The following is a 14,323-nucleotide window of genomic DNA, read 5'->3' as shown; positions in this document are numbered from 1 at the left end:
TCCCAGGGCAATTCAGTTCAGCAAACACTCACTGGTGCCTGTACTGTGCTGGCCCCTGGACAGGAGTCAGACTCTGGCCCTGCCCCTTGGAAGCCTGGGCTTGTAGTCAAGCCCCAGGCATGGTGGGAATGGGGGGAACAGGAGGTTCCTGGTGCTGGGGCTCTGGAAGGGGGTTTTGGGTGAGCAGGGAGGAGGGCAGAGCTGGGGGTGGCCAAGGGAAGACAAAGACTGCGAGTCAGGGCAGGAGCAGGGTGGAGAGGTCTGTTGGTCAGATTGGGGAGACGGAGGGCCAGGATGTGGCATTCAGACTCAATTCCAAAGACAGTGACAAGATGCTGAGGGGATCCTCTCCAGACCGGGAGAGTGAGAGAGTGGTCATGAGGCACTTGGCTACCACATCCCTGTTAATGACTAAGGCAGCTACTAGCTGTGATCCACTGTGTGACTTGGGTTCTCCGCAAGGTTCTCGGGGAAGCCAGAGAGGTTTAAGGAGGGCTGGGAGTGGGGGCGGGGGGGTGCTTTGAGGGCCTTAGAAGCAGGCTTGACCCCAGAGGGCTTTCCTGCCAGCCCCAGGCTGCTCAGTCTTCTCCGGATGCTCAGGGGAGAAGCCAGGGAGGCCAGGGCTGGGGGAGGGAGCAGAAGCAGCTCCCTTGTCCCCTCAGTCTGTCCCGCCACCAGGGTCTGGTCAGTGGTCCTGCCCTTGGAGCAGAATCCACAGGCCCTAATCTGCATCAGTGGCTCAGGACAGTCCCAGGGACAGCTGCTTCCTGCTGTGAAAAGAGACCTTTGCCTGTTACTCTGGGCTTCTCCGGGGAAAAGGAGCCTGGGCAATTTGTGCTCAGCCCCTCCCCCCCTCCCCGCGTCCGTGCTCTACCACCCCATCCCTGTCTGGGGCTTGGAGGCAAAGACTCTTAGAACCCTACTATCATAGCATTCATGTATTCACGCCACAAATATTTACTGATCACTTACTGTTTGCCTAGCACTCTGCCAAGTGCTGGGATACACCAGCGAGGGAGAGAGTTCACAATTTAGCAAGACAGACTGACATCAACAGATAATCAAACGCATACACACACACACACACAAATTCAAAATTCCAGTCATTGTCATAGAAGAAAGCTTAACGGAGTGATGAAAGATTACAATAGGGGTCCTGGCTTATATGGGGGGCCGGGGAGAGCCTGCCTGAGAATGTGACTTCTGAGCTCATACCCAGAGGATGAGTAGGATTTGCCAGGCAAACAGGAGGAAGTGCTTTCTAGGCAGAGTCAACAGAAGCATGTGCAAAGTCCCTGAGGTCAGAAAAAGTCTTTGAATAAACTGACTGTTAACCTGGAAAGATACTCAGAGTTATCTTGCCCAATCAGCCACCTAAACTCTGCTTGCACACTTTTTAGCAGTGGGGAGCTTGTCCCCTACCAAGGCCACCACTCCCCTACTCAGATGGCTCTATCAGAAGGCTCTTTATCCTGAGCTGACCTCTGCCTTCCTCTGTCTTCCCCTCAGTTCACTTGTGGTTCAAACCAGAGCAGGTCTGGCCCCCACCCTCTCTGACCAGCCAGGCCTTGAAGAGCTGGGGGAGGGGTGAGCTTTTGAGGGTCTCTCTTTGCCTACCCCATCTTCCATGGGGAATCCTGGCCTCTGTCCACTGACTTCCTGCCCCCCCCCCAACCCTCCAGGTCATCCGGAAGGGCTGGCTGACCATCAACAACATCGGTATCATGAAGGGGGGCTCCAAGGAGTATTGGTTTGTGCTGACCGCCGAGAATCTGTCCTGGTACAAGGATGACGAGGTAAGTAAAGGGCCACTGGTCATCAAGGGGTTTGGCTGGTGGCCAGAGGCAGGCTGAGACCCTACCACAGGCTTGGAGTGGACTGAACCACCCAAAAGGGGTATTTTAAAATCCCATCAGAGACCTCGGGGTGGAGGTGGGAGGTCAGGACCAGAGGCAGGCAACCCTGGGGGCTTATCCAGGCTGGATGGAGAAGATGGCTTGGCAGGACTGGGGAGCTTGGGGCTGAGCGCCCTGGGGTGGGCAGGGGTGCTGGGCATCCCTCCCTGACCCCACCAGCCCCGCAGCCTTCCTGTTTTCTTGCTCCAGGGCGTGCCTCCTACTCCGTGGCCTCCACAGGCCCATGACACACACGAGTCCAGCTGCCAGACACGCTGTTAACCCCTGCACCCCAGCCCCCCAGCCCCCAGCAGTCTGAGGGGGATGCCCAGGGTGCCTCCAGCTAGAGGGGCGAGGAGCGATGGGGCCCCACAGGGGCACCACCCCAAGCCCCTCCCTGCCCACTGGGCACAGAGAAGCCCAGCCACCCCCCTTCCCTACTGCTGGTCTCCTTTAAGAACAAGTCTCTTTGGCTTCCACATCTGGATTCCAGAGGTGACCAGAGAGAGCAGGGAGGGCTGGGGGGGAGGGGGCTTGTGGTAATGAACTCCAGCTGGCCAAAGAGTCGGGGGGAGGGACCCCCTTCTTCCTGAGGGGTCTGTTGAAGGCGAAGGTGCTCTCCATGGGGGAGCAGAGCCTGGGGCGGTGGCCTCTGATTTCACTCTCCAAGCCCCCCTCCTTGATCCCTGCCCCCTCCAAGTCTCCCCAGGCAGGGCCCCCCTCCTCACTTTGGGCGGGGCCCTCTGTCGTCACCGGTGGGGGCGCCAAGCCATCTGGACCTCATTACCCCAACCCTGGCCTCTCCCAGAGCATGGGGCCCCTCGAAGGGGTGGAGTGTGGGGCGGTGCGGGGCACGGGTGTGGGGACCGCTTCCTGCTCTACCGCCCGGGCAGCCTCCCTAGACGTGCCCGTGCCCCACCACTCCTTGGGCTCCTGTGTTGAGGTTCCTTGCACAGGGCCAGGGGACAGTGTGACCTGGGGCTGGGGGCCAGCGATGGGCTACACTGGGGGGGAGGAGGGAGTATATCTGAGCGGGGCCCCTGTCCTTGTATGTGTGTGTGTGTGTCGGGGGGCTGGTCTCTGTGGAACTTCGTGTGTACATTTGAGTTGAGTCGTGTGTGACCCCGGCGTTGAGTGTACGTGTGGGTGGGGGAGGGCTGGGCAGTGAGTGCTGGGAGGTGAGGGTGTATGTGAGGCTTGTGGACATGGGGTGTGGGAGTTTGACAGGAGAGTGTCTGGGGTATAAGCGTCGGGGCGTGTTCAGTGTATGAGGGTTTGCATGTGTGTTTGGGGGCAGACCATGTGTGCCTGAGGCATGTGTGCCCGTGCCCGGTGTGTAAGCGTCTGTGTGTATGTGTGGCGAGTGGGCTTGAGGAGGGAGGGTGTGCGTGTGGCACGTCTGAGGATGTGTATTGTATGTATTGGGGATGTAAGGATGGGGGAGGGCTGGTGTTCCATTGTGAGTGGGTGTGTGCGTCTGTGCGCGCATGTGTGTGCATGCACTTGTGTGTGCTTGGGACACGGATGTGTGATTTAAAATTCGAGTGTGGGAATGTATGTTTCCGAGTTGTAGGTGTGTTCGTGCCAAGGTAAGGTTGCGTGTGTGTGTTGCGTTGTGAGTGGATCTTTTTGCCCTAAAGCAGCTGGGGACACGGAGGTGGTCCGGGCTGGGCGGAGGGTGATCTGTCCCCCTTCTCCACCCAGCCACCAGCCGTCTGGGCTTTGGGACTTGGGTGATCCTCTGGGCAGACAGGCGGCCGCCCACATCCCCAGCCCTCACTGACCCCCCATCTTCTCATTCTTCCTCCGCCACCCATCAGCAGCCCCACCCCGTCCCACAGCATGGTGACGCCCCCACCCCTGTTGCCTCCTCCCAGCCCACCCAGTGCCCCCCAAGCCCCCTGCCCCGGCTCCAGGCTCCGGTTCTGGGATGGCGCGCGGGGGTCGGTCCAGCTCTCCAGCGGCGGTGCCGAGGGTCTAACCCAGCCCAGCCTAACCAATGTGCAGACTACTGTACAATTTGGGAGTCCTGAACAGATAGTCTAAACACTGGGTAGACGGAGTGGAGGTGTCCTCTGATCCATCCAGGCTGCAATGTCTGTCCGTCGGGTGAGAGCTTCGGCCCCACGTCCTGGAGATGCAAGGTCCCCAGCCCAGCCCAGCCAGCCCGGGGTCCCCTCTCTGCTCTGACTCCCCTTCTGCCTCCTTTGACGTGGCAGGGGTGAGCGGGAGCTCTGGCTGGGGAGGAGGGGCCTGGGGACGGGCCGGCCTGCGGGAAGGAGGCCGCTCCTACCTAGTGTCCAACCCCAGAGCAGAGCGCAGGGCGGGTGGCGGCGGGGCCTCCCTCGAATGCTTCCAGATGTTCCCTGGCCGCGTGTGCAACTTCCTCCTCTCCTCCCCCAGCCGCCCTCTGGGGCTCCCGGCCACCCGCCTGGCATAAAGAGGGCTTTATGTGGCTGGACGGGCCAGGGGGGTGCGGGGGGCAGAGGGAGGTGGGCAGGATGACGCCAGGACGGGGAGCGGGGTCCTCCGAAACCCAGCCCCCGACCCGAGATCCGAGGCGAGGCTCATGCCCAAGCCCCGAGTCCTCCAAACCCACACAGTCACCCCCCACTGCGTCCCCGGGCGTGGGCCCTGTGGTGTTGGGTTGGCTAGTGGGGTACAGGCAGCAGAAACCCCTCCCCTCCTCCCAGAGCCCCATCCTGGGGTACCTCCTCCGAAGATCCCTGAGCTCCTCCCCTCTGTCTGTAGGACAGAGAAGCCTACAGTCACGTGTCAGCCCCCACCAGACGTACACACATGTGCACACAGGCCTGGCACCCACATGCCATCCACAGATAAGCATAACTCCTCCCAGACGATACAGATAAACCAAACAGATTCAGCCCATTACGAAAACTATATGCACATAAGTATGTGCACCCACAGCGCATGTCCCGCAGGTACATTCATGCAGACACATGGACATTTACAGTTGCCACACCTACGAAACTGTGCACACGTACAAACATGCTCACACGCACACACGGCCGGGCTGGCACCTCCTCAGGCAACCTCGTGCACACACAGGGACACATGGGCACACGCACAGTGGTGAGAGGACACGTGCTCAGACGTGCACATGTTTGCACAGGCATACAACCACACACGTTGCACACACAGACTCACCATCTCCAGGCTTGTGCTGTGTGCCTGATTGCTAACACATGGGCAGCTGTGGGGAGTGGGCTGAGCCAGCCCTTTGAAGCTGCCAGGCCTGGTGGCCGCCCCCCTTCCCCGTCTCTCCAGTCAGGAAATGAAGTCAGAGGCTTATCCAAAGCAGGCCCCATCGGCCAGGCTGGGGGCAAGAGAGGCCGAGTGCGGGGTCCCTGGCTGGGGCTGGCCTGGCTTGCATCCAGGGCTTGCTTGGGGCGGGATGTGGGAGCCAAGCTCAGCCTCGCCACCCCAGGCTCTTGAGCTCTGGCATGGATGCGGAGGTGGTGGGAAGGGCTTGAACGCCGTGGGGAGCCGAGGTGCCCAGCAGACCCAGGGCTCCGTGGCCAGGCTTTCATCAGACAGCACCCGTGCAGTGCAAGGGGGCTGGTGATCTACAGTCCCAGGTCCCCCCGCCCTGCAACATGGAGCATCCTTAGGGAGTGAGGCATAGCAGAGACAGCACCAACCTCACCCATCACTCCTCCCTCTCCCCCAGGAGAAAGAGAAGAAATACATGCTGTCCGTGGACAACCTGAAGCTGCGGGACGTGGAGAAGGGCTTCATGTCCAGCAAGCACATCTTTGCCCTCTTCAACACGGAGCAGAGGTGCCTGCCTGCCCCCACGGGGCCCTGGGGAGTAAAGACGGGCCCACAGATCCAGAAGAGAGAGAGATCTGCCCCAGGCTCCCCAGCAAGTCATTCATTTGACAAATATTTGTTGAGTTTCTAATCTGTGCTAGACTCATGTCAAGATCTCGTTCCTGGCCTCCCTCCTGCCACCCCTTCCTTTCTCCTTCCTGCCTTTCCTCCCTCCCTCTCCGTCTCTCTCTCCCTCCCTCCCTCCCTCCCTCCCTCCTCCCTTCCTGTCCTTCTGCAATCATTTGGTTAGTACCTGCCCTGCATAAGATACTGGCAGTACTAGGCCTCTCCCCTCCCAACCCAGGGCTGACTCTAGTGGACTTTCTCCTACTCAGAGATGAGGGTTCAATACAGCTGCCAAGAGGGGAAAGCCTGGGAGGGGGCCAATGGGGGTTGAGATCTAAGCCAGGGGCTGCACTGTCATGGGTGCCCATTTTATGAGAGCTCAGTCCCTTTCTAATAGAGTATTTTACTGCTCATTTCACTAAATCCTCTCAATGACCCTAAAAGGCAAGAATTGTTATTATTAACCCATCTTCCAGACGAGAAAACTAAGGCTGGGAGAGAAGAAGGGACTTGCCACAGCTGGGAAGTAAGAAAGCGAGGATTGGCCCACAGGCACGATGACCCCAGTCCACGCACGCCCTTAACCACCAAGGTGAATGGGCTTTGCCCCCCATCTCCCCTCACCACCTGCCCCATCTTGCAGGAACGTCTACAAGGATTATCGGCAGCTGGAACTGGCGTGCGAGACACAGGAGGAGGTGGATAGCTGGAAGGCCTCCTTCCTGAGGGCTGGCGTGTACCCCGAGCGTGTTGGGGTGAGTGGCAGGGGAGGTAGGGGAGGGGCAAGCTGCTTAAAATAAGGGGCTCCGGGGGGAGCCATCCACAGTGATGCCAAGCCATGCCATATTTTCGAGCTCTTCTTGGGCTCAGAAATAGCAGGGATCCTCCCCCTACCTGCTCTGGGGTGGGATCAGAGTTAACCCTTCCTCCCATCCTTCTCCAATGCAGTTTTACACGACCCTTTCTCTGACACAGATGGCATTTCCGGCATCCCTTTCATATGATCATGCTTTCTTGTGACTGCCTTCACTTTTCTACCCTCTTTCACTGTGACAACGTCTAGAGTTGCCTTACAGTTGGCGTGCAGTGCCCTGGGTTTACTCAGTCCCTCCTCTTTTCCTCTCTGTGTGTGTTTGCTACGGCTGTGCTCGCTGGTGGCGGCGGCGACGATGGCAATGCTGGTGTGGTGACCTCTATGGCTTCGGTGTGGGCCTCCCAGGACAAAGAGAAAGTGAGTGTGTCCCTCTCTCACCTTCTGCCAGGCGTCTCTAGCCTGGCGACAGATCTGGCCAGGCCTTTAGAATCAGGAAGGGTCCTTGGAGATGTCCTTTCCTAATTTATGGACTGGGAAAGTAAGGCAAATTCTAGGTACTAGAGTCAGAGCCAAGATAAGGCTGAATGAGGGTCTGGGGTCCTGAGAGGCACTGGGGTGGGCAGAGCCCAGAGACCCAGAGCTACGGGGGAGCCAGTGTCTTTGTACACAGAGATAGCTTCTCTCCGTACCTCAGCGTTCCAGGCATCCTTGAAGGGGCTGGGACCCTGGGGATGCCTGGAACCTGGCTTTGAGGACCCAGCCATCCTGATGCCCTGTCCTCAATGGCAGGCCAGTGAGACGGAGGAGAATGGCTCAGACAACTTCATGCACTCCATGGACCCACAGCTGGAGCGGCAGGTGGAGACCATCCGGAACTTGGTGGACTCATACATGGCCATCGTCAACAAGACCGTCCGGGACCTCATGCCTAAGACCATCATGCACCTCATGATCAACAATGTGGGTGCACCACCGCGTGGGGGGCGGGTGCTCTCGTGGGACCAGGAAGGCAGGTGGCCAGGTTGGCCTGGGGTAGGCACGGGCTAGTCACGTGGGACCAAGTCTGGGGAGGGAGGCATGGGTCCAAGCCAGAGCTATCCAATAGAAATATAATGTGAGCTTCGTATATTATTTTGTAGATTCACACAACCAAGTTGTTCCAAGCATGCTTAAATGCTTTCCAGGAGGGGCTAGGAATCTGCATCTTTTGAGAACTCCCAGACCATGTTTTGAGATCTCCCACACCATGTTTTGAGATACACACCCCCCGGAACCACTTCCACCCATGGCTTAGTGAAAAAGCATGGCCCGAGGGGAATTAGAACTGTGTTGGAATCCTGGCTTTGCCGCAAATTCCCTGTGTGACTTTGAGCAGACGAACTACCCTCTCTGAGCCTCTGTTTTCTTATATGCAAAATATGGATAATGATAGAGTTGAGGATTAAATGAATATAAAGTGCATAACAACACAATGCCTGGCATGTAGTAGGTGCTCAACATAAATTTAGATAACGAATAAATGAGACACAGGCCTACGGCATAAAAAACCTCAGCATCTCTCCACAAATATTCCAGAGCCTGGGCCAGGTAACATCTGGGAATTTTTAAGGAGAACATTAACCCATGCCCTACACACAGAGACTCACATTTCACCCAGTCCAGGCACACATTCACACCTGTTACTCAAGGGCTCAGAAAATTTTAAACTGTCGTCTTCCTTATTTTGGTCCAGTGGAGCATACAAGTCTTTGGAAAGGGTGTAACTACCCCATTTTACAGATGAGGAAACTGAGGTTGAAATAAGCTGAGTAACCAGGTGTCCTGGTGCATAATAGGCCCTGAGTGTTCTCCTAGATCTATGACCTTGAACAGTTCACTTTTCTTCTCTGGACCATCTGAGAAAAAGGGCAAGCGGGGAGGCGGGGAAGCAAGGGAGATCTCTGAGTTGAGGCAGTGGCAGAACCGCATCCCCGAGTTAGTAGGGCCCGGCGGGGATTGGTACAAATTGGTACAGGCGTCAGGTCCCAGCCCTCTCCTCTCTTTGCCCGCCCGCAGACCAAGGAATTCATCTTCTCGGAGCTGCTGGCCAACCTGTACTCGTGCGGGGACCAGAACACACTGATGGAGGAGTCGGCCGAGCAGGCGCAGCGGCGCGACGAGATGCTGCGCATGTACCACGCACTGAAAGAGGCGCTCAGCATCATCGGCGACATCAACACGACCACTGTCAGCACGCCCATGCCCCCGCCCGTGGACGACTCCTGGCTGCAGGTGCAGAGCGTACCGGCTGGACGCAGGTACCAGGGCCGGCTCCCACGGCCCCAAAGCCCCCCAGCCCGGGGCCCGCTGGAAGAGGGCCGGGACCGGGCAGTGGCGCGCCGGCGTCACCGGGATGGCTCCCACCTGGAGCGAGGGGCGGGCCTTAGAGATGGGCGGGGCTTATCGCGGGGCGGGGCTTGCCTGGAGAGCTGGCTGCCGGGAGGGGTGGAGCTGGAACATTGGAGCCTCTGGGGGCGGGCTTAAACTCCGGCGAAAACCTACGGCGCGGAGGGGCGGGGCTTGCGCGCATGGGCGTGGCCGGCACCCAGCTGGGGGCGAGGCCTCACGGTGGGGCGGAGCCGCTCATCTCTCTCCCCTCCTTGTCCTTCGGTCCCTGTCGCCCGCAGGTCACCCACGTCCAGCCCCACACCGCAGCGCCGAGCCCCCGCGGTGCCCCCAGCCCGGCCCGGGTCGCGGGGCCCTGCTCCTGGGCCTCCGCCTGCTGGGTCCGCCCTAGGGGGGGCGCCCCCCGTGCCCTCCAGGCCGGGGGCTTCCCCTGACCCCTTCGGTCCTCCCCCCCAGGTGCCCTCGCGCCCCAACCGCGCCCCGCCCGGGGTCCCCAGGTGAGTAGGGGCTGAAAGCGGCGGCAGAGACCGCCGGGCGGGCGTGGCCGGGAGGGAGGTGGGGCCGGATTCCGGAGCATCGGCCCAGGTCGCCAGAGCCGGCCCTCTCCGTCCAGGTCACTTGGACCGTGGGTGCCAGAGCCACCGGGGGTGTGGCCGAGGGCTGGCGGAGCCTGCCCCCAGGGAGCGCTGAGTTCCGCAGGTGGTCGTTTCTGGGGAGGGGGCCGTGGGGCTTCCCACCTGCCCTCTTCTTTCCAGCACTTGCATGGCGCTTCCCTCCTTTTTCACTCTCTCTCTCTTCCACGCGTTGCCTCCCTTCTCCTTTCCCCTTCTAGCCGCTCTCCTCCGTTCTCCATTCCGTCCTCTACTTCTGTCTCCCAGCTCCTAGTGAGCCGACCTCAGGTCTGAGGATCTGAACCCAAATCCTCTCTGGATGGGTAGATTTTATTCACTTACACTCAGGGCTACCCTGGTGCCCGCACTTCCCAGTCCTGACTCTTTGGACCTGTCCCCGAGGGTTGTGACTGTGTGACCAGCAAGGTGTGTGATGTGTGCGTGGGCGTGCACACGGATGTGAGAGTGTAAGAATGGCACCCAGGCATGCGGTAGGACATGGAGCAGCTGGGAAAGGGGCCTGGGAGCCATGGGACAGCCTGATGGCTTTCTTCCTTCCCCTTGCCTCCGGCCCTACCTGGCCTGGACCAACGTGGTGTGTGTGGCGGCAGGAGTGGGTGGAGGCTGCCCCATTCCCAGAAATCTCCAGGGAAAAGGGTTCTACTTCATCCCTTGCCTTTGCCTTCTTGATCCATGACCTTCTTTCAAGGAAGCTCACTCTGATATTTAACTCAGTCTGCCCTGTTTCCACTGGCCATGTTCTCTGAGGAAGAACACATCAGGCCAATAATATCCATTTATGTTTCCAGATGGCTGGAGGGTAGGGCCATGGGTCTAACCTCCATGAACCTACAGTGAAGCAGAGATGGGGCTTGCTCTTTGGTGACCTAACGGCCAAGGCAGATGGGGTAAAGCAGGAAGCATGGTGTTGGTCAGGGGCACTGGACTGGAGTGGGCCTTTAGGCGAGTCACTTTCCCTTCCAGGGCCTCAGTTTCCCTTCTACCAAATGATATTTAACATTCTGCCTTTCTCCCAGGTTGGTGTGGGGATCAGGGGAGACAGTGGCTATAGGGATGCCACATTAACTGCAAGAGTGGTTATAGGAACTATTTGCTAACTTCCAATGTGAGTTCAGATTCTTAAGGGTATTTGACATGCCCAGGCCTGTGCTGAGGTGTGACATGAGAACTGTAAGATTTAGCACCTGCTCTGACTCTAGTCTGGCTGACACATGGGAAGTCACAGCCTCAGAGGAGAGAGCAGTCTGGGGAGCTTCAAGGCAGCTTGACTTCAGTGAGATCCCAGGGCTGATGGAGATAAGGCTCAGGTGGTGAGGAGTCAGGAGGGCGTTTGGGTAAGGAGCAGCAAGTGGGCAAAGGTTTAGTGTGGAATGCATTGAGAGCTGCTGGCCAGAGCAGAGTGCAGGTAGAATGAGGAAGAATAAGAAAACGTTGCCCTGGAGACTTCCCTGGAGGTTCCAGTGGTTAAGATTCTGCACTTCCACTGCCGGGGGCATGGGTTCGATCCCTAGTCAGGGAGTTAAGATCCTGCGTGCCGCACAGCACGGCCAAAAAAAGAAAAAAAAGTTTGCCCTGGGTAAGGTGGGGCAGGTTGGAGAACCTTCAAAGTCCACAGAAGAGGCTGACTTGTTGGGACTCAGTGCTGTGAGCAGTAGGGAGCCATGGAAGGCTCTTGGGTGGAGACATGACAGCTGGACCCTAAGAAAGCAAGACCTGTCTCTCCTGGAGCAATGCAGGTGGCCCTCTGAGCACACCAGGCACGAGTGTGCAGGGAGCTGGTGCAAATGCCTCCTGTGTGCGGGCGAGCTTCTGTGTTGTGACTCCGCCCCCGCGTGTGCTTCAGTGTGCCAAGTGGCTGCATGCCCCAGACCCATGCTGCACGTGCCGGCCAGCGAGGTTGCTGGGCATTGGGGGGTGGGGTGTATGCGTGTTGTTTGTGGGCATGTGTGTCAGCGTGTGCATGCGGGGCCGTGGGGCCTCACCGCATGTGTGTGCACGCCCGGGCGTGTGCGTGTGCGTGTCCCCCCACCCCCAGGCCTGCCCCGTCCGTGAACGTGAACTGCCACGTTGATTTCGTGCTGTCTTTCAGAATCACTATCAGTGACCCCTGAGGAGCGTCAGCCACGGTAGGTACAGGCCTCTCCGCCTGCTGCATGAACCGGTGTGTCTGCCCCCTGCCGCACCAGCTCCACACTGCAGGGCGAACCTGGGACCTCAGAGGCAGGCCCCCTCCCTCTCCCTTCTGCAGCTCCAGACTTATTCTTTCCTCTTTCTGTCCTCGCTGCCAGCTGGCTCTCTCACCTCCCTTCTCAGCGAGCCTCGGGACTCAGTGCCACTGCCCAAGACCTCCATGGCTGAGCCTGGGGAGGTCTTGGGACAGGCTCCGCACCCAAGCTGGCAAACCCGGGTGCTCTCTGGAGGCGTCAGAAAGAGCGCAGAGCTCATGGTTCATGGTGTTAGGGGCAGGGAGCTTGGCGGGGGTGTGTGTGTAGGGCTGGACTCAGGCATCCAGAGGCCTTGGCATCTCACCCTGGGGTGCCACACTCATTCCCCGGTCTGAGCCCTGCTGCTGGGGCAGGGCAGCCAGCTCCCAGCCTGGGAGCTCTGGAAACCGAATCCACGATAGGGCAGAGGAAGTCAAAGTCCCACCTCCTTTATCGAGCCAGCAAGCGAGCAGCAGCTGGGGGTGAAGACTCTGGTTATTTGATGATTTGGGAAAGCCTGAGTGTCCCCCCCACCATCAGCCCAGAGCACAGTTCACAGGCCAGGCAGGTCACACAGCCCCCTCCCCTGCTTCCACGGTACTGTCACTCCTGCTGGTGCAGTTTTGAAGGCAGCGTCCTCAGCCCCAGGTGGAGCATCGTAGCCAGACCACAGACCCATCCACCTGGGCCTGTTGCTCCTAGGGGTGACCTCCACTTTTCCACTAAGGGGATGACAGTGTCTGCGGACCTGGGCAAGCCAGCTTCTCTGAGTTCCGCCCCAGCTGGGCCCCCAAACTCGCCCAGCGAACCTGCCTGCCACTCTGCACCTGCGCTGACTCTTGCTCTTCTGCTTTTCCCCAGCAGGAAGGGCCCAGCCTCACCTACACGACCTGCGGTCCCCCGACCAGCTGAGGCTCCCCTCTTAGACTTATAAGCCTGTGGCCACTGGCATCCGGCCGCCTGCCCTCCCTGCCTCCCCAGGGTCCCTTTAGAGGACTCGTGGGCTTTCTGCCCACCCAGAGGGGCCTCTAGTGCTCCCTCCAGCCATTCTGTTAGCTTTGCCCTCCTGGTTCAAACAGTGTTCTTTCTCCTGTCTTTCTCCATGAGGCCTGGTGGCTGTCACGTGGGGCTCACGGCCCCATACTCCCTGAGGCTAGGGATGGCCCTGCGCCAGTGGGTTGAAAGACAGGGGGCCAGAGAAGAGGGAAGCCAGAGGGGGCCGAGCACGTGTCTGGAGCTGTGGGTGCACTGCCTGGTGGTGTGTGAGAGACCAGCGTGTGTGGAGGGGTGGGCGCTGCCCCAGCCTTTACCCCAGACCCCCGTGAGGCTCTGGCCCCTGCCCATCTCCTGCCCTTCTACCTTCCCTTTCTCGTCTCTCTTTTCTATTCCAGAACGCTTGCCCACACCTGGGTCTTCTGCCCCTGCCCTCCTCTCCCCTGACTGCCGGGCTAGGCTGCCCTTGCCTTACCAGCTCTCTCCCCCTTTTCTCTCTCCCGTTCTCTCTTTGCTTTCTCTCCAACTGCCAGCCGATCGGGTCAGGCAAGTCCATCCCGACCTGAGAGCCCCAGGCCCCCCTTCGACCTCTAACCAGATCCCTCCTATTCCTCGGAGACCTCCCTTTCCAAGCCTGCCTGGACGGCTGTTCTGTGACTTGACAGTGGCTACCCAGCCCCAGAGCTTCCCCTTCATCTGTGACTTAGTCTGTTGTGGTGAGCTGACACATCCAGGCGTGACGTTGGTGAAACTTGTGCCCCTCTGCGGTCTTGCTCCTGCCCAGTTCTATAAATATCTATAAATACTCATATATATATATACACACACACATATATGGCCAAGCCTCACCTCTAGTGTCGGGAATCAATCACCATGCTGTCCTTGAGGAGTCTTGTGGCCCAGCTACACGGGAACGCTGTCACCCTGACATCCCCCTCCAAAGCGTGCCACCTCCGATGAGCCCCCCTGTCGTACCCAGCCTGTGGACAGCCAGCCCCCCTCTGCCACCCTCCCGTCCCTACCCCCCCTCGAACACGGGGTTGCTGTACTGGCAGCTGTGTGGTTCTCTGACCACTACCAGTCTTGCTGTCTCTTGGCTGAGAATAAAACCCATTTCTGGATGATGGGGAACAGCGTGTCCTCTGTGGCCTGTGTTCTCTGTGGCGCTCAGGGAGAGATAAAGGTTTAAACATTGGGGTGAGGGATGGGGAAGGGCCCAGCTATTGCTAGGGTGCTGTAAGATGTGGAGAAAAAAGCCCCATCCTTTCCGAGGCCTCCTGGGAAAGCACCTGGAGTCAGCGGATCCTCGTCCTGTGAAACCTGCTCTGGCCACTAGGGGGCCCGGAGGGAGGCCTGTGAGGTGCTGGCCAGGCAGGCACTGTGGAAGGACAGGTAGGACAGGCCAGCAGAGGGGCAGGGGGATGGAATGGAAAACACCTGGACCAGAAGTCAGCACTCAGGGTGCTGTGGCACCCTGCTTTCCCTCCCTGGGATTAGATC

The 14,323-nt window shown here is 59.0% G+C and overlaps 1 protein-coding gene across 17 annotated transcripts in view; it reads left to right on the top strand.

The window, feature by feature from the left end:
• Window positions 1-13,960, top strand: part of DNM1 (dynamin 1) — a 45,235-nt gene extending 31,275 nt beyond the window's left edge. For 3 of the 17 annotated variants that reach the window (XM_082468328.1, XM_082468336.1, XM_082468332.1), the window contains 8 exons: window positions 1,683-1,796; window positions 5,587-5,696; window positions 6,439-6,550; window positions 7,015-7,026; window positions 7,399-7,569; window positions 8,665-8,906; window positions 9,276-9,491; window positions 12,692-13,960. In XM_082468328.1, coding sequence (XP_082324454.1) covers window positions 1,683-1,796; window positions 5,587-5,696; window positions 6,439-6,550; window positions 7,015-7,026; window positions 7,399-7,569; window positions 8,665-8,906; window positions 9,276-9,491; window positions 12,692-12,764 — 1,050 coding nt within the window. In that variant the 3' untranslated portion in view covers window positions 12,765-13,960. Of the gene's footprint in view, window positions 1-1,682; window positions 1,797-5,586; window positions 5,697-6,438; window positions 6,551-7,014; window positions 7,027-7,398; window positions 7,570-8,664; window positions 8,907-9,275; window positions 9,492-11,715; window positions 11,753-12,691 lie in introns of all 17 variants that reach the window. The other 14 variants (XM_082468330.1, XM_082468340.1, XM_082468338.1 and 11 more) reach the window with 10 other exon arrangements.
• Window positions 13,961-14,323: the final 363 nt, after the last annotated feature.

Source organism: Balaenoptera physalus (genome assembly GCF_965194825.1).
Source record: "Balaenoptera physalus genome assembly, chromosome: 7".
Taxonomy (NCBI): Eukaryota; Metazoa; Chordata; class Mammalia; order Artiodactyla; family Balaenopteridae; genus Balaenoptera; species Balaenoptera physalus.
The sequence above is the reverse complement of the archived record's forward strand: the minus strand, read 5'-3'. Positions and strand labels throughout refer to the sequence as shown.